Below are 20818 nucleotides of genomic sequence, written 5' to 3' on the forward strand. Positions count from 1 at the left end.
ATCTGCTCTGTGATTCATAAAGCAACGATAACAAGTCAGTTAATAGTTTCAGCAGACACCAGACCGGAAAAACATCTAACCTAATCAGATCCCCTCCCCCACCCCCACCCGTCCACATAACAAACACAAAACAGTGTCATCAGCATACAGTGTTAACTTAGTGGTAATTCCATGTGAGTACAGAACTTTTTAAATTAAAATCAAGTTTTCACAGAAGAATAAACTGATGGAGAGAGTTGGACACAGCCTCTTTGATCTCTGTCTGCAACATCACTCCCGTAGCCCCCATTTACAACACCCAATGGAAATATGTTTAGCGACAGATATGTTCCAGAAAATCTCAATATGGAAAGACTGAATGCTGTCTTCATGCATGACTATGATATATTAAAGCTATCACATTGTTAATGTGTTGCAATCTGAAGTGCACATTGACAAATTCCAAAAGAAAAAGCATCAACATGGCAATGAAGTGTTGAGTCTTCACGAGTGTCCACGCAGCAAGCAGCACCATTAAGTCCCAAAGAAGCAATTAATCTCCTGGAGCGTTCAGTGTGTGAGCGCCTCTGAGTGCATTTCATACAAAGGTTTAGATAAAGGGATAACGTGATAAAGACTTTTATCACTTGATATCACTGAGATTGATATTTGATATTGATACTGGTATTTCTGATTTAGTAATTAAAGTATAAATGATGGAGAGTTTTAAAGGGCAACTTTGGAAAATCATGAGAAAATAAACTATCTTTCCCAATTTTACAATGTATGCATTACATTTTGGTGAAAAATAACATCAAATTAAATTAAGACCATTCACCAGTTTGACGACACATACAAAGCCTAGGGACACACACGGGACAGACAGAAAACACCATCAAATACAGAAACCCTGCCAGCTGTACCGAGCAGAGAAACTACAATACAAAGGACATTTCTGGTCAGGACATCTAACATGTATGAACATGCTTGTATGTAGTTATTAGGCTTAGGGCCCAACCGTACAACCGGCGCAAAGTGCCACGCCACGCAACGGAAGTGGCATTGCTATTTTCCACCTGACGCCGTTGTCATTTTCATGCCCAGAGCCCACGTTGTGTAAATAGCAAGTGATCTTGCGCCTTCGCCCATGTGCGTGTTGGTCTTAAAATGAGGCGTGGTCAGGGAAACGGGTGGCATGTTGCATCACTTTCCGCTATTTACATTAGACTATGCATTATTTACTATCCAATTGCTTTTCTTAAGTTGCAGTCACCATAAAAAGCTATTATTTTGAAAGAAGCTCTACCTGTAGAATTTAACACATACGTTACAATATAATCCTAAAAATAATCATGATTATTTATAAATAATAAATTTGGTCATTTACAATGAAACTATAATATTTATGACTGGCCAAAAACATGTTGCTCATGCCTGTTTGCTTTCAAATATGTAATGTGTACATTATACTTAATATAAGCAATATCACACTCAAGGTTGTGATGTTGTACTGAAAATCAGCACTGCTGTGATCCGGTCATAAGGCACAAGGCCGCCGTTACAACATCACAACCTCGAGTGTGATATTTCTTTAATACATCAGTTATACAAGTGCCTCGTAGTAAACAGTAACAATCCACAACAGATTACTTTTTGCTCCACCAACTCAACTAGTTCCACAACTCAACTGAAACTGGACTTTTGTTGCCAAGCAACCCAAACATTCTCCTGTACTCTGTGTTTACAGGTTGCCACAGATCAGCAGTTTTTTACCATGTACATTTATCTGTATGTTTTAATTTATCATCAATCAGTGAAGAGTCTGCTGTGTGATTCAGAGGTACCAGCTTGATCAATGTAGGCATACACGGTCTGCGGTGATGTTAAGTAACAGTATTAAGAGTGATACACGGAATGGAATGCCTCTTGTCCAATCAGATTACTTGGTTGGAACTAACTGTTATATAAGAATAAGGGTATGATATGGAATGTTTTATTCACTGTTATTGATGTTACATTCATTTTCTGAATCTGTAAATTATACTGTATATTTTTAAGAAGTTTGTTACATCATGAAGTATTTAATTAAAAAAGCAAACAATGCAAGTTTTTAATTTGAGCTGCAATAAAATGTAAGAATTAAAATGTAATCTGCTTTTGCTGTACAGTCAAAAGTACAGTATGTGGATGGCCAACAAGAAGTATTACAAATAGTTAGTAGATTTAATTTGGTTTATGGTTTCCAATTGTTTCTAGACTTCTAACATCTGAACTCTCAAACTTTGAAGTATAAACTGCAACCCCGACCTCCACCTGAATCCACCCACAGCTGTCACATAGAGCACGGGCTCATTAAGCGAGCTGCTTGCTGTGTGAACACATAACAATGACAAACAATGCCATGAATAGACCCCTCATTGCCATGTTAAGAAGCCGGGGCATTAATGCAACCCACCACGGAGCACAACATGTGTATTAACTTGAGTTACAAACAATTAATTACTTTTGGCATTCCTCAGTGCTCCCCAGCTGGCACGGAAAAACAGATCCTCATTCAGTTTTGGCAGGTGATACATAAAGCAAGACAGAGAAGCAGAGGGGATGAGTTTGAGCACGTACACACATGCAAAAAAAATGATCAAATGTTTAAGCACTCAAGCTACTGTGTTAAAGCAAAGTATATAATCAGAAGGTGTGATGGAAGTGGAAAGACTGTCTGTCTCTCAGCATGTCACTTTAAAGACGTTTACCTCCCCAAACATTTGCTTGTTTTACATTTTGACAAAACTCACAATGAGCGTGATACGATAAAATCCACAAAGGTACTCCATTGTAATTCTAGTAAGTTGTAAAAAATAGTTCTTAGTAAGGATTAGTGTACAATACAGCAGTGATTCCATTGGCTTGATTTACATTGGACTGTGTGTCTATGAGATAACATGAACCCTCTGATGGGAGAACCTGGACTGCCATGACCTTTTGAATGTTTGTGCAGCGTATGTGTTCCTAACATAAAATTGAGCGCGTTTTATATCGGGGTTTGGTTAAGGCTGTGTCTTTTTTCTGTACAGTTATGTACAGTACACCAGCATCTTTTGGCTGCCGGTGGCCGATATTAATTCCAAATGTTTTTTTCATCAGCCTTTTATTACCGAGGGATCTTGACTGAGAGTCTGCCAACGAGCATTTTTAAAACAATTTACATTTTCTTACTTTCCCATTTGTAAGACAAAATATTCTAGAGTGAGAGCAGATGGAAATCATTTGAATATCATCATTACAACTGAATAAAAGCTAGTGGAAAAACAGAGTATCCATTCAGCCAAATAGAAGAAAAATAGCTCTGAACAGAGGAAAAATAATGAAATGGCAGCACGGAGAGGAGAAATAATGTATTACTTCGCTTTACTAAGACAGGTAATTGTTTTAGAGGCAGTAGTGGATCTGCTCTGAAGAACAAATTGAGGTCGCAAAACATGAATTAGCTGAATTTTCCTAATAAAATCCTTTCATATTATCTTTTATGCTGCCTTTTTTAGATTATGTTCTGTATATGGTTGTGTTCGGGAGGGGATAGGTAGGGCATATACAGTACATCAAACCTGTTTCTCATTTATGTCCTTTGTACAATGATATGTAAAGCATTCCATGCATTTTTGGAGCTGTCAAAACTTCAGGGGGAAAAAGAGAGAGGGGAGTAATGGCTTGAGACAAATCACAGTATACTGGAAAGAGAGTTTTTGTTATGCAGGAGAGGATACGTGTGTGCAGACACATTTAGGGGAATGAATAAAGTGGCTGTGTAATTTTACCCTCATACAAAAGCCAACAGCACATCGATAATTACGAGTGGGAAAGATGAAACAGGGAAAAGGGGAGCAACAAGGTTATGCAAATGAGGATCAACACAAATCCAAAGTATGGATAGAACAAGGCACAGAATTTTCTGCAAATGGTTGAACTAAATAAAATTCGTACCAGCAGTAAGGGAGGTGTCGAATGGTGAAGCTCTCTACAGTGATTTCTGGCAACGTCTGGCGCACCGCCCCACCCCCGAAACCCCATCGCCCTTTTTCATACCGAAAACCCCGAACCCCCCAATTTTTGTCCTTTTTTGATTTTTAATTTTTACACACAAAACATTCCATCTACATCTGCAGACTAGACTAAACAACGGCTTAAAACCAGGCCTTTCTTTAAAACCTCGCCTCTCTTCTACTCCTCCTTGCCCGCTCTACTCGCTCTAAAAGTCATCCTGAACCAACTCCAACCCTCCCTTCAATACCCCCCTCCCCTCTCTCCCCCATTCCCCGGCCCCAAAAACAGCTCGGTGTCCCAAAGAGGACACCATAGTGAGGGGGTCCTGTTTTGATTAGATGTAGTACTCTTTCTTTTCGTCCGAGTTGGTGTGGCCGCCCTCTGCGTTGATGATGGCTGTATCTGCGTCCGCTGCGTCATCCGCTCCTTTGGCTTCGTGTGTGAAGTAGGTACCTGAGGAGGAGGAGGAGAGGGAGGGGGGATGAAGGACAGTGTCAGGGACTGGATAATGGCCTGCTGCTTTAGATGGTACAAAAGATTAAAATGTGCCTCTACATCCCACAGCACCTAATTATGCAAATCCGTCTCCATGTGGCAATTTACACAACCCGAACACGAGGAAGCTGTAATATTCAGATTACACCTCATTTTCCCTCTTCTTCATTCAAGATTGGCACATGAAAATCAGGGTTTTTGAAATGATCTCGAGTGCGTGGAAGAGCACGGCTCGCACCTTCAAATTAACCTTGTCAAGTTCAGCGAAAAGGAACTAGCCGACACTTCAAACTTAATTTACAAGATTTATTCTCATCCTGTCATAGTCGAGGTTGATAACGAAGGCAGTGTTCAAGATGGAGTAAGGTAAGGCGCTGTCAAATATAAAAGAGATAAAAGCACTGGGACGTTAAGATTGCATGTAAGAAAAGGCTTAATTTTCGTATTTTCTCCTCTTCATGTGTATTCTTCTTATTTTCCTTCTGAAATATTTTTTTGGGGAAAAAAAAATAGTTGGAATAAAAAAAATATTGAATCTGATGCTTAACACTCATTTTGATCCCTTTTATCCAACATCTGATATTAAATCTTGGCAGTGCAATCTCAGTTTGAACAGTCATTAGAATTATGTTATAAAGCAGTTAATATAACCCATTATTGACTCTTCTTTGTCTCGCTGTGATTATTATTGCTCTTTCATAAATATTCATATGTGGCATCCACTGCATTCTAAACATGTTACACAGTGCACATCATGCAAAATGCCCTAAGACATATGTATAGTAGTAATTTATATTGCAATAGTCAGGGAGTGACCTGTGACTCCACGTTCATTCAGATCTCCACTGACCCTAGAACTACCTCTGAATGTGCTACAACTCACTGGCAAGCTGTTGTTGACAGACAGCTGTAATAAAGGAATGAGAATGTTGATTACTGATAAAGAACCTAGTGGGTTGACTGTATATGTCGTATAAGCTAATAGAAATAACATGAACTTCCTCATTACCAGGGCGTACTAAGGTCATCTGAGGGGCAATTAAAAAAATGAAAAGGACAGGAGCTGCATGTAGTGATGCACAAGCGTGCAGAATATTTTCTTGCAGGTAGGACATTCTTTACGGTTAAGTCACTATCGTCGAATGAGGTAACACAATGGTGACCGAGCCTATGGCCCACTGATGAAAGCCTTTGCATTTGCAGTATTACAGATTGGGTGTCTGTGGTGACTTTCATGGAAAAAATCACAAGCGGCGCCCAGTTAGTGACGTGTTTTCCATCACCCAGCAGTGGTTGGTCTGCCAGAGAGGGTAGGTGGAGCTAAGCGGCTGCTTTTCCGCTCTCTGCAAGTGTTGCGAGGAAACAGTAATCTACTATGGCTGAACAAACAAAGTAAAGATCAATGACTACAGATTCAACTTAAAAAAACAGTCTAAAAAGGAAAGCGACTGCAGCGAGGAAAATCAAGAGTTACAACCTGAGCCGACCGTGGACGTCACACATGCAACACTGTCTGGATATCTGTGAAGTGTGCTCCCACAATTACTGTTTGTCGCCATAGGTGCCGCCAAAAATAACAATACTAAGATCTTCGAGATTAGCACTTTAAAGAATTTTTTTTGCTGCTGAAGAGAGACAGGAAATGTTGGGAGTAGAGAGTGGGGCATGATGCACCAAATGATCGGCAGACTGGGAGTCGAACCTGCGATCAGTCTGTCAAGGACTGTAGCCTCTGTACATGGGGCGCCTGCTCTACCAACTGAGCTACCACCATTTTCCCATTTTAAGGGCACCCTGAAAGTGCAATTTATTAAGGTTTCTCCACTGGAAGGGCACCCTTGATAGCTTGATAAAACATTATCCCAACTGAAAGGACACCTTTGGGGGCACTTTATCATGTATTCTCAACCAGAAGGGCACCCTAGATGGTATGTTTCTCAAAGGAAAGGGCCCTTTGACGGCAGGCTACCACATTTTCTCCACTAGAGCCGAACCCTGGAGGGCATGTGAGATTGTTGTGTTTTTGTTTTGTTTGTTATGTTTTCTCCATTGGAACAACACCTTTGGAAGCACTTTAATGTGTATTCTCAACCAGAGGGGCACCCTACATGGTATTTTACCCTGGAGGGCATTTATATACTGTAGTTTTCTGCACTGGAAGGGCCATCTGGGAGGTACTTTGTTATATTTTTCTCCACTGTAAGGACAGTTTTTTACAGTGTTTCTTTCCAAACATGGGTGCATCAGTGTTTAACAGAGAAAGAAGGATTTAAGTTGACCACTGAGATTCATCAGCACACCACAGAAAGTATTTTTACCTGAGCAGAGGAAGCAATGAGTTCAGTATCATCATAAAATGAAAAAAAGCCTCCTTACAACTTTAAATTGCCTCATTTACTGTATTTCCTTTCTAAAGCGGTTAATGGATTAAATTCCATTTCCTCCTGCATAAGAAATATCAAAGTGTGAAATTTGTTATAGATTATAATTATTTCTTGGTTATGAGGGCAGCAGACAAGGTGCGCTATACTTTGAGCAGGTAATTTTACTCATCATCAGTAACCCGAATCTTTAATAGCCATCTTTCTATTATTTGCAGAGGATGTAAAAAGACTTTTTTTTTTTTTTTTTTTACTGATCAAGTTTATAGCTCTCTGTTTGTGTTTCAGTGGCAGCTGTATCCTGACAAATGTTATAAGAAATATAAATACCAGCAAAATATATTTTAAAAAATCCCAAGCACTTTAGTTTTGGGGGGATTTTCCTAAAATATTACTGTAAGTATGGAGTACAATGTATTGCCAATAAGCCCAAAATGCCTCAACACAGACTCGAGAGTCTCCAGATGATTTAATGACACTAGCTTTATGCTACATCTGTGTTTATGTAAAGCAAGTCTCAGATGCTGGAGTGAAATACTACCGTTTCACTGTGGCTCAATGGCTCAGAGTGGTACAGAATCCGAAATACGACAAGAATATACCGGTGGATTGTTTTAAAAAATCTTCGGGTCTGCAGACTACATTTCAAACCTGACGATTCTGAACTAGACATGACATCGGAGGAGGGCGTCCTAGATTGAGGAAGAGTTGTTTAGCGAGCTCCCTGGCCTCCGCCAGATGACGTGTTTTATGTAGTCTGGCTGAGTTTTTCCAGGGCCCATTGGAGAAACAGATAGTGTCCTCCAAAGGCAAAGAGCTTCTCTACCATAATGGCATTAGCTCCCCAAAATAGTGTGATAGGACTGAGGTTGAAAATTGGCAAACTGGCCCTTTAAGCTGCAGATTCTGTCCAATTACATTGTATTTTGCTTAATCTGTGTAAAAAGAGACTTGTTAAGTAATAATGTATCCTCTTGAGTTTGATATATTTAGTTAGTGTCTGTCTTCTCACGTTTCCTTTTTTGGAAGTTGGAAGTTATTGGCTGATTGCACTAGTTTACTGCTGTGTCTTTATTTGTTATTTCATTATGCTTTTACTTTGTCACGTCCCGTAGATGAGTACTTTCAGCATCTTGCCATAATTGCATTAGGCTCTGCAGCATCTGAGTGGCAACTGTCTGCACTTCTCTGTTGCATCTCTTGAAATTTAATCTTACTCTCCACTGTAATGATAATGTTTTCGAGTGCAGCTTCAACCAGTACATAAATAAGAAGAAGTACTGGTTCTAAAACTGTTTCCCCATGTCCATTACCTTTGTGTCTTGCAAAGTAGCGCCCCAAGACGATGAGTAGACACAGCATGGCGAAGACCACCACGGCCACCACTCCTCCAATGACTGCATGGTCCACCGTTCTGGGTGCTCCCTCTCCAGCTCGAGAATCTGAAAGCAAAGGGGAAACAAAGTCAGTGTGGAAGAACAAGAGTACTCATTGAAACATTGTGGGAAAAGCAGTCAGCCACCAAATCCCTACTGCACTGAAGACAAGCAGATTATACTTTATGTAACATGTTGCTATCATAAACTGTTCCTGGCCCATCCACTCTACACCAGGATTTGGAGTTATAGAGGTAACTTTTTCAGTACTATGAAGGTGGTTCACTTCTTACCAGGATAGATCACCATGGCAACTTATGCTGAACACCTAACCTGCTCCGGAGCAGGTTATGTTTGGGATAAGAGATCAACCTAAACTAAACACCACCTACTGACCAATCAGGTCTCTTGATTCAGGAGCTCTGTGAGCTGATTGTGAAAGGGAGAGAGAACACCGTCTGATTTTATGAAATACATTCATTAGCATATTCATCGTGCTTTACTGATATACATCTACAACAGAGTCTGATCGCAGCACTGAAGCCTGATGTACTTTTGTACTTACAAGATATGAAAGTAAGCTTTCTTACTGCTTTAAAATGTGTTTTTATAGTTATTTTTATTTGCTCTTTAAGTCTGTTTTATACGGCTGAGAGATTAAGTCTAAATCTGTCATTAACGTAACAAAAATACACCTGTGCAATGTATTCATCTAATGTAACACAAAAGTGATATTGTGAATATATCGTGCTCGGAAGATGGAGCAGTGATATTATTAAATAAGCACATTGACACAGTCTGCATTTCTTTGCAATTTGTCCTTCTTGCATTCAGCAGCTGAGTGGATTTCAGTCTGGTTTCTGTGTAGTTTCTTCATATCCTTCTAATATCATAGTTTGATCGGAGTTTGTATAATATGCCGATCAGCTGACGGCAGACTTGCCCGTGTTTAGATTGGTCATTTGCTCACAACAACGTCCCTTTTATGTGAACGCGCTCATAGCTGACTTATCAAGTTGATAACCAGCATCGTGTGACCGCTTAGCGCGATTGCCTTTGTCAGGTTACGTGAAGCCAGATCAGGACCCTGGGTATGTTGAATTCGTTTCATAGTATAGGCCCCAAATCTGTACCTGGCTCCATATATACCTGTAAATCTAAACCTAATATTTTTTCCTTTGTATTTATTTGCCAATAAGGGTTTTTTAATTGGTGTTGCATTCATCGTGTTCATCAAGTTTAAAATAATCCAGGTGTTACACTTTGAAACATGTTCTTTCCACATTCTTTGTTTCCATCTAACAAGAGGTAACAAGAAGTCATCCTCCCATGACCAGTTTAGCTCCTTTTATCTGGTTGACATTTTAATAAGCAGCTCACAAAATTGCCACAACAATAACAGTTTAGATTGCAATCAGGCATTGATTAAATTGAGGTGGGAAAAGAATTGCCATGCTCCTGCTGAACTGTGAGAATCACTCAGGGACACAGTTACTAAGAAAAAGGCGTCGCGTGACTGTACGGTGTACTTTTCATTGCATTCTGTTTGCATTCAGCGCCCGAGGCTGCAGCTCATAACGCAGTCAGCTTGCCGTGCTGAACCTCCAGACGGTCTGCGAGTGAAGGAGAGCTCTTAAGAGCAGTTCAGAGGTGGGATTTCTATAAGATCACTAAGCTCCGATAAGATATGAGATATTACAAAATATTTACTTTGGCCGACTCCACCTGAGAGAAACTGTAAATATAACTCACACAATAATGATTTCATAATCTATATTCTGAGCACATGTACGGCGATATAAAAGGGCTGAAGAACAAAGACAGAGCACATTCAGAGAGAGAGAGAGGAAGAGTGATAGGTGGAGGTGCAATGGTTTTGATATGGATGTTAATGATGAAGTAACTGCAGTCAAATGTCACCTTACAAGTCACTTTATAATCTGAACAGGATAAAACTTCTCTATTTAAACACCAGCTCCAGTCATGTTTTAAGACATATAAAATGCTCTGCTTGAAATAATACATTGTGTCTGATATGTTTTTTTTCTGCAAAATACATTTAATGACCTTGTAAAAATCCTCCCAGTGCATCTCCTCCTTCTCCCTCATTAAAAATTCCTGAATCTGCATAGTCCCCGCCCACTATGCACATTTTCAACCCCCCCCTCCGTCGCAAAATCAAAACACGTCTCTGCCATCGTTTAGCGGCAAGTTGTTGAAACTTAGCTAGCTTGAAATGTAGTAATAGTAGTAGTAACACTAACGTTAGTAGTCAGTCGTGAGTTTGCAAAAATTACGATGACGGTTACAGCTGGCTCGCGTATCGCAGAAGTGGTTCCCATAGGTTGCATATAATGATATGCATAGTGTCATCTCGTCCATTAACGGGATTGGCTCCTTAGGTTTGTGACATCTAAAACCTGCCAATCTGAAACGTGTTGTTCAGCCTGTCCTTGGTACACTGCAGGTTAAAAGCAGACAGGCCCAAGCAGTCATGCTGATGTTGGACTGTGGACGTTACACATGCAACACTGTCTGGATATCTGGGAAGTGTGCTCCTGCAATTACCGTTTATCGCCATAGGTGCTGCCAAAGAGAACCAAACTGAGATCTTTGAGATTACCACTTTAATTTATATCTCTTTTTATATCTTTTATTTACTCACTTTGTTGTTGTTTTTTGTATTTGTGAGGTTATATTGTAAGGTCATGTTACTGTTAGTTCGGTTATGTGTATTTTTTGCCTGAACTGATAAAAGAGAAAAGGCCAAATTTCTGACCTCATCTGCTTTCTTTAACAGCCATTTTTCGGGGCTGGGGGCGTTACCAGCTGTGATTCCAGGTGGTTGTTCAACACATATCTGGACAATTACTTTACGTTACGTTTTTTTTGTAGCATGGTCAATGTTTGACAATTGTATGACAACCTGAGGTGCAAGAAAAGAGTTGGAGTGGAGAGAAGACGTCTACGACCCGATTGGTATCCACATTGATATGCAGATGTCTGTTAAAAGAGGTTCATTTAAAGGTCAGGGGATTGACAAGAGGTTCTAGTTGATGCAGTCTGCACGGACTGTTTTCCTGTATAAGTCTGCTGTGGTAAATACTACTCCGACTACAAATGGAAACCTTCTTATGACACAAAAAATCTCGCCCCTTGCCTAAAACTTCATCATTCATATGCAGATATCTGTTCATAGACATTAATAACAGTTTCTAGTCATATACCAGCCTATGTTTAATGCACATCGTGTTTCCCAGTATAATCTTCCTTGTGACTCCCTGCTGTGTTTACGCCTCATTTTCAGACGCACATAATCAACCTCTGCTCACATGTCTCGTCTTAATATACGTGCCTTTGAATGCGTATGCAGCGAGAAGATAGGAGCACATTGCAGACACTCTGACACATGCTATGCATACTGCAACAGCCCGGTGCATCTGCCTCATGAATTCAGCACATGGATTTTTGTGCAGAAAACATCAAATCTGCGCATGAAAAACAGGCACTAAATGTTTATAAGTCCGGCCTTCAGTACTTGACCTTGTCCTGGCCGGTTTCTTGCATCGGGCTAAAGCTCGGACAAAACAAACTTCTTAAAGAGAAGAAGAGTAACCATGCACAAAACAAAACATTAACAAACTACTCATGTAAAGGGAATACTTGTGATGTTTTTAACTTTCAGGGGAGAAGAAGAAGAAAACACCTGGGACTGGACAACAAGCCCGTGAAGCGCTCTGCTGTAATGTTATGTGATAGCTATTGATCCGGTGTAGGGATCCATGACAGCCCTAAGTTAATATCAGTCTGTGGATGGGATTGGCCCGTAACAGGACAAAGGAGGAGCGCATGCTTTCACTGACAGCCAAAACTACATGCTACAGGGGACTGAGTGGGAGGGATGGTGGAGGTGGAGATAGGACGGCCAAATGTTGCACTAATGTGCGACCTGGAATTAATTCTGCAATATAACGTACACATTACTGATGTGTTTTTGAGCTATTAGGATACCGTTAGGCCACACACTTAACCTCCACTTCCTCTCTAATGTCTTTTTTTAAAGAGGTATTTTACAGAAAAAATCAGTCAGGATGCTAGAAAAGCAGCCAGATCTTAGCAGTCAGGTCACGAGGAGCGGCCCCCATCATCCATTAGCTGGAGTAACTCACTAAAACCCCTCCACACGCTCCTCCGGCCCGGTTCGAAACTCAGGGGATTTTCTGAGTGAGCTCCAGGAAACAGAACGAGCCGGCCACAATTTATTAACGAGTAACAGAAACAGAGAGAGAAACATCATGGATAACATCAGCGCCCGCCCACCCCTGCACTCCTGCATCACCGGACCTGCAGGAATAAAAGAGCGCAGGGGAGGAGGGGGAGGATGGGGGGGAAGCAGAGCAGTGCCATCTGTCAAACCCAACAAAACATTACCTGATAGATCTAATAGGTTATTTTGACTTCAGATTTTCTTTTTTAGTGCTGGGCAGATTCAATTAAAGCGAGCAGGAATCCCTCTGACATCCAATTCGCTCTTGTCAGGCGGCTAAAGCTGTGCTTTAACACACTTTCCTATTACGATGTTAATGTGGACTTTGGCTTTGGGGGGGAAGTGGGAGAGAGCGTGTCTGTGTTTGTGGTGTGTGTGTGTGTGTGTGTGTGTGTGTGTGTGTGGTGTGGTCAGGGCGATGCTGGCGGTTTGGCAGTTGCAGGGAATCATTCTTGGTTGACTTTTGCAAACACTCCTGGTGTGAAATAATTTAAGAGTGAGAGAAGGAGAAAATATCAAAGTCTCCTGAGTGTAAAAGACTTCCCATAGGTGGCCAAAGTCTATAATACACTGTGCTTTGAGGATCGACTCGAGTAAACAAGATCGGTCCTTTAGAGTCTACTACTACTGGGCTATTGTACATGCAAAGTCTGGTCTGTTGGGGGTGTTGGAAGGGAAGTGTTTTTCGGGTCATCAAAAAGTTCCTCTTATTTTGAAGACCATGTATTCTCTCTTTATGACCATGCAATCAAAGAGAAATATGAAACACACTGGTGCATGGCGCTGGACGGTGGTGCAGTGGTTAGCTCTGTCGCCTCACAGCTAGAAGGTTCCTTGATCGAATCGCACTTCAGGGGCCTTTCTTGTGTGGAATATCTTACAATCTCATTTAGCAGACGCTTTTGTCCAAAGCGTTGTTGCTGTTTTGTAAGCGAGCAACAGGGTTTTGAATTTGATGCGGCGACTGGGGGCCAGTGGAGGGATATGAGCAGTGGAGTGACGTGCCAAATATGCATGTTCTCCCCCGTGCATGCATGGGTTCCCCCCAGGTACTATGGCCAAAGACATGCCCGTTAGGTCTAAATTGCCTGTAAGTGAATGTGAGCATGAAAATTTGTCTCTATGTGTCAGCCCTGTGATTGACTGGCGATGCCAATGTTTGAACAAAAAGAGCAACCTTTAAAGGACAGAAAGTCCTCAGGAATTATCCTCTGGGGACCATGAATATTATGATAATTAAGTAAGTACAACATGGGTCGCACTTTTGTAGCTTTGGCCATCATTCTCATAAGTAATAACATGATCTGGGAATTACTTCAGTAAGTTTTCATCAGTGATAAATCTGAGAAAATTAGACATTTTTATGTACTGAAATGATCTTACGCTTCCCTGTTATCCACAAATACGTAACCATCCAGTTGCCTTTCCTCCAGTATTAATTTGCTGCTTGTGATTTTAAAATCTTTTCAGGGATAAACTCTGAGTCTGAACTGTGGGTGTTAATGAATCCAGCAGTTCCCATCTTGTCTTGTTCGAGCTGACGGCGGGTTAATATGCATGTTTTTGTCGTCAGGCTTTGCAGCACTTAGTTTGTCCTTAATAACAGTAATAATGCACATGTCATGAATCTATGGTATGACAAAGAACCCCAAACATTGTCCTCGTCTCTGTTCTCAAAGCACGGAACAACGTAAAGCTTTTCTCTTCCTGGTTTGCTGGCAACAAAGTCTTTGTTATTCTGGATTTGATTTAAGAAATGTCATGCAAAAATGAATGTATGATTCGGTCATTACACCCAGACACTCTCCCTGAAAATCATAGTGATTATCCACATCTTTGACTCTGCAGGTCAGTAACGTTGCAGCAACATTAAGATATTTTTTGCCGGAAGGATGAAGCCGAACATTTCTGTCATAATCAAACCAGGAAATAAAAAGTGGTTCTCTGGGTTCCACGTTTAAAGAGCCTGTTTGTTACCCAAAAGGAGTGTCAGGATGACAGCTGCAGAGCATGTGCTGTCACTTTCTGAAAGCACTCAGTCCCAATGACACCATATGAATCCATTAGCATGTCATATCAGTGAGTATCACTTATGAGCAATTACTGTCACACGGAGAAATACAGTACACTTGTGTTATTATCTCACAGGGTCAAACTTTAAATAACATGGGGTCATTGATTGCAATCAAAGAAATGCACATTTAGTCTTTTCTTAAAAGCGACTTTTGTCCCGAATCAAAAACACCTTAAAACATTGTTAGAATCTCCTGATCTATTTACAAAAAAAGGAAAAACAGGAGCCAATCAAAGTTGTCATTGGGCGAGAGGCGGGGTTACACCCTGGAGTGATCGCCAATCAATCACAGGGCTGACGCGTAGAGACAGGCAACCTTTCACGCTCACTTCAGAGTCACCAATGAACCTAACAAGCATGTCAAAGCAAAGAGTACCCAGACTCCACAAAGGAAGGCCCACTTCTGAACTGGGATTCGAACCATGAACCTTTCTAGCTGTGAGGCAACAGCGCTAACCACTGCACCTGTGTGCAGCCCTGAAGTTTTCATTTGAAAATTAAAACAGATGAAAGTCAGGAAGTACAACGACCTTGTTACCGTTTTTGTATATTTGTACATTAAGTATTTTTTTGATAACTTTTTACTTTTAGTTGTTTTAGCTTCAACACAAATATTTCTGCTCCTTAAAGCTTTAAAACAGGCTCGTTAGTTTAGCTTTAATGCATTAGAGTAGAATCATTGGTTGTTTTAATTTTGCATCATAGTGCGGGACAATAACATATTGAAACTTTTGACTTTTACTCCAGTAAAGAAGTTTTATCCATTCTTCAACTTCTACCAGTCTTCTTTTTTAATATGCACAAAGTTTCTGTACATCTACTTGATAACATATTGTTTTCTTTTACCACCTCTGCATAATATAACAGCTACGTCAACTAAAGAAAGATGAAAAACACAACCTAACAGCTGCAGAATGAAGCTCTGTTTTTCACATTACCTCTGCTCTGTGTAGTAATCTTAAGTCATACAGCTCAGTCTCCCTTTGAAATGCATCTGTAATATAAATGATTAATCAGGAACGGGCTTCAGATGAGGTGTCCACAGGGGTAAACAAAGCATGCACCAGTCAATCAGGAGCGGTCATTTTAACAAGGGGGGAGAAACGCCCACCTTAAGTTGGAACGTGGAGTATCTCATGTTCATAGGACATGTTGACGGAGGCTTGATTTGAGACAGAGGAGATCTCCTAATTGGATCTTCTAATCTGCTAATTAAGCATTAGTGATTTCAGTGGTGGGCCCGCGCTGCCTGCAGATAGAGGGGCAATCAGGAAAACAGCGGCGCGATGTGGGTGGGGTGTCATAAGAGCACATTGGCTTGTCAAGATCCACTTCCATTGCCCACAAGACTCTCGGTTAAAGAGTGAATGTAATTAAAGTCCCTATGAACCTATTCATTGAACCTATTTAAAAATGTCAGTTAAATCTTTTGCCTCTCGGGGAGCGCACCACGCCGCGTACATACAGATCCACTCCGCAGGAGATTTTGTTAGTCTTTTTTTAAAGCTTCAAAAAGTGTTTCACTTTAAGGCGACGGCAGCGGCGGCATTAAAAACACCGCGCCTGAGGGGTCGGAAAAGGTTGGAATTTAATTATTAAAATCAACGTCACAAATTTTTGACTCTAGCAGTGATTTAAGAGACATTTTTGTCTTTACCAGTCTGATCACTTAATCTGAGATGTGTTGTCCGTGATTCAAGGGCTTCATTACTTTACATATCTGTTAAAGTACCGTATTGGTCCGAATATATAAGTCCTGATTAAACTGTAATTAAACTGTCACATTTAAATTAAATAAAAAGCCTTTCAAAATGTCTATAAATCATTTACATCGAAGTGAAATATGTTCTATTTGTAGAGCAGTCTTGAAACAGCTGGATAACAGCTGTGGTAACGGACATACCTTTGTTCTGTTTTTCAGTAACACACACACACACACTCTCATGTCAATCTCTTGGAAGCGGCCACTTTGAGGATAACAGTACGATTGTCTGTGTTACCATCTGTTAGGTAAGACTACATAGCGGTACGGCAGCCCATTGCAGCGTTTTCTCTGGCTAAGGGCAGGACCGGTCCTGGGGGACTCCCAGGGGCTTAACCAAGGTGCGGAGGGCCGGGAGAGCGCAGGAGGACGGGGCACGAAGCTCCACAGCCAGCTGCAGGGCTATGTGGTGATACGGTGCCTGTGATCTTTTTGGACACGCCCTTTTTCGGACATTACACTCTGTGACAACAACTGTCTTAAACTGACATCATTACACCACCTCAGTTGTTGGTTAACTTGGCCGTCTTTTAAGTTTTGGACGATCACAGTGTCTCTCCATCTTTCATACCCCAGGCTCTGTAGTTGTGAGTGACGACCTCAGTCATGAGGGGTACACACAGGGTTGCCAGGTCCACAGTTTTCCCGCTGAATTGGGCTACTTTTTAAGCGTTGCTGTGGGTGGAAATTTTTGTCAGCTGGTTGGGTAGACCTGTTTTGCATGCAAATTACATGAATAATAGGCTACCTATAAATAGAAACCTTAATTTTTAGTATTATTTTAGATAAAATAATTTATTTATATCCAAATCCTACCAAAGGGACTCCAGATCATTCAGCACACAATGGACATGGGACATGCATGCACACATAACAAACCCACACACACTACTTTGCCCGACATAGTTAGCGAACTTAAACTGCACAGAGTCCGTATCCGTTCGGTGCACTGTGTGCAGTCAGCTAGCCAGCTAGCATCAGCAGTGACACCTGCAGCGGAATCCGTTAACACGCCGGACAATTCAAGCTAGCAACCCTGGCTGGGGAGAAACATGACGCCCGGTAAGTGGGAAAAATACGGGAAGAAATACACAAGGGACTGGTGAAGTGAAAACGGAATAAAAGAATGGATAGGACGTGTGGCTGGAGATCATACAAAAGCTTTTTGTCGGTACTGTAAAACCGAGATCGCAGGGGTGAGAGGAGTTGTCCATGATGGATGCCAGTTTTGATAGCATCCTCCTCTCACCCACCTCTATGAGCGTCTGAGTTTAATCGATCTGTGTATTTTATAATGCATTTGGCAATGATAGCAATGCTGTAGGACTTTAAAAGCAGTGTATATGGTTTGACAGGGGTACATTTTCAGTTCTAGTATTGGGCTGGTTTTTGGGCTGGTTTTGAACTGGTTTTGATTGGCCATTGGGCTGGTTTTGTCACACAGACCTTGCAACCCTGGCGGTGCCATCTACTGTTGTAAACATATATCGGCCTTTATAAGTCTGATCCCACGAATATAAGAAGATCCCACTTCTTCAGATGTATGTCAAGGGAAACAAACCTGTCTTATATTGGGGCCAATATTGGGACCAATATGGTAACTGGGAAAAAACAGGAATACATTGCTTAGGATCTCAGCCAGATAACGGGAGATGTACTGCAGAGATACGTTACTGCACTCTCAGGCCTGTAAGGAAACAGGTGTATGAAGAAAAGAACGATCAAAAGTGATGAAGCCAAGATTTCCTCACTATAGTAAGTAGAAGTATAGATACTAGTACAGAGACTTTAAAGTGAAAGTGAAAAAGAACATGCTCTAAATTGTCCTCACAGTATAACAGTGAATGTTGCCCTCTCTCTGCCGACTGTTTCTGTGCAAAGCTTCTGAACTTCACATCAGATTTCGGAGACTGTTGGACATAAATCACTGTAACTTCAAATAACACAAAAAGGCATTATACTGAAAATAATGAACATTAGCTTTTGCTCCATGTCGCTACAAGTTCTCTCTGTTGGTCACGGACATCACATTTAACAGACGCCTCTTCTCCGCAGTCAAGTTTCTGTCTCATCTGTTTGGTTTTGATCTGCTTTTAAGTCGTTTTTGTCATGCTAGGTCTGTTGTGTCTGATATGCACTGATTGATACACCAGGGAAACATCCTTTGTGCTATGGTCCTGTGCATTTAAGTTGAAGTTGTACTTGATGTTGGGAAGGCTGTGCTTAATGATGCAAAACAAAAGGAGCTGGTAATTCCCCTGAAATGCTCAAAGCTTAGGTAACAAGCTGGTCATGAGAAGGCAGTAGAAAGGACAAATATTTGTGTTAAAATAAAGGAGGTGTAAAATACATCTGCCTCTAAATCCTTTTGTGGAGTTGCAGTGAAATCAGACAAGACTGAGTGACTTATTAGTAATGATTAAAGGTGTCATGCGGACGTTACCAATACTGCATAGATGCCGTGGCAGAACCTAATCACAAAAGTTGGGGGTGACGCTCACGGAGCAGCTGCTGCAAGAGTGGTTTGGGAAATGAGAGCGCATTCACACTTAAAATCCGTTTGTGTGGTCCGAATCAAAGACAATCAAAGACCAAATTGTTACAAAGTTGCATTTTGCCTCGAGTTTGCTCCCCCACGTCTGTCCTCTACTCATCTCGCTGCGTGTCTCTGCAAATGTCAGCACCCATAAACATACTACAATGCAGAGTTTTATGGTTTGTTTCCTGTATTAGCTCCTACTTTAAATCCGTTTACGTTCGCATCAGAATCAAACCGGACTAAGGTTAGTTTGGAAACGGACCAAGACCCGTCTTTTCTAACGGACCATGGCCCGGTTGTTTGGTCCACACCAGAGTTTCATTCCAGCGTTCACACCACCTAAAGGAACCGCACCGAGGGGACAAACGCTTCCAGGGTTTGGTTTAATCGGACTAAACAAGGCCCTTAGTTTAAAGTTGGGTATTCTATCCAACCTTAAACTTGCTTCACCGCGATGCTTGAGAACGGCAATTACACGGTGCATATGTGTGATATTTTTAATGAGAGGTGTGCCTTTAAGTAGGTCATACTGTGCTGATATTTCACATTATATTAGCTACTCTGTAACTAACAGGGCAGCCAGTCTTCTTTTCACTCTCGTCACATTTATTTTGAAAGAACCAGCTGGCGGTTGCTTGTGATAACAATCAGATGCCTATGTTACTTTGTTCCACAGCCTGCTGTAAAGTGTGGATATTAACTTACCACTACCCTTGTTACACAAAGTTAGATTCAGAACGCTGTGCTGGGTGTTAAAGTTATAATAAATAGACTTTTTCTTTCTTGCTGATCTGACATATGATCCAATCTGTGACTCAAAAACCGTGATACAATCTGAACTGTGAGTTTAGTGATCCGTTACACCCCTAGTCACTTTATGTTACATCCTATGTAAAACTTCAGATCATGGCAGGAGATACAGTTTGAACTTATATAAGTGTGTAAAACCTAAGATGTACATTAATAGTCTTGAAGCAGAAAAAACAATAAGGCAGTAATTTTCTTTCCATCATGAGCGGAAAGATTCACAGCAGACTGTACCATCATTCTGCTGTAATTCAATTAGACAAAGCAAAGAGGAAAGGGACACTTCATTTCATTATAAATTCATTTCTTTTTTCACTCTTTAATTTTTTCTCTTACAGTTTTGACAGTTGTAATTATCATTTAACTGAGCGACTGTCGACTGGAAATAAAACATCGCTGGTATTCAATTTTAGCTCCGGCACAAACTTTGAAAAAAAGGACACTCAGGTAATGTGGGAAATTAGATGAATATTGTCTCATTTACACCTGGCACACCGGAGCTTATGAGAATGATGTCATACAAAGGAAGCTGGTTTTTCTCAAGTAATGTAAAACCTTTGTCTGTGTAATGAGTTCAATTTATGTGCTGCCAAACAAAACAGTCAGGAGACGGGAGGAAAATCTTCCAACTCCTTGCACAAATACGGCAGCAGTACATTATCTTCTCAGCAACCTTGTTTTTCTTTCTTATGGAGCTATTCATCATTTATCTAATCACGGCCGGTTCATCCAAAACATAATATAATTATGGGCTGTAACTGTTCTCAGGATATTACGCTGCATCTAGGCCACGGCTATAGCTCGATAAACACCTTCTAATAATGGCTTTTAGTGGTCTCAGGAGTGACTTATCCTAACACATTGAGGACTCTCTACGGCTCCCAAGGCCAAATGAGTTTGTTGCAGAGATGCACATCAGTCCTGTTAATGGGGACACACAGTTTGGAATAAAAAAAAAAAACACACACACCCAGTGGAGCTTCTCTCCATCCACCAGACTGCCCTTTTCTTCCCTCATGCGTGATTATCAACCCCCACTAACACTCTCCTCCCATCCCGCTGTCACCGAGCCGCCTCCAGCCTCGCTCATCTCAACAAAA

General features: G+C 41.1%; 1 protein-coding gene across 2 annotated transcripts in view; it reads right to left on the reverse strand.

Annotated features, from left to right (window-relative positions):
* Positions 1 to 311: 311 nt before the first annotated feature.
* The window catches only part of LOC138598341 (cell adhesion molecule 1-like), a 436964-nt gene continuing 416457 nt past the window's right edge, over positions 312 to 20818 (reverse strand). For both annotated transcript variants that reach the window (XM_069670130.1, XM_069670122.1), the window contains 2 exons: positions 8207 to 8335; positions 312 to 4470 (listed from right to left, as the gene is read on the reverse strand). In XM_069670130.1, the coding sequence (XP_069526231.1) occupies positions 4352 to 4470; positions 8207 to 8335 (248 nt within the window). In that variant the 3' untranslated portion in view covers positions 312 to 4351. The remainder of the gene's footprint in view (positions 4471 to 8206; positions 8336 to 20818) is intronic.

Source organism: Semicossyphus pulcher, unplaced genomic scaffold (genome assembly GCF_022749685.1).
Source record: "Semicossyphus pulcher isolate SPU_LCO1_2020_fin unplaced genomic scaffold, fSemPul1.0.p SCAF_10, whole genome shotgun sequence".
NCBI lineage: Eukaryota > Metazoa > Chordata > Actinopteri > Labriformes > Labridae > Semicossyphus > Semicossyphus pulcher.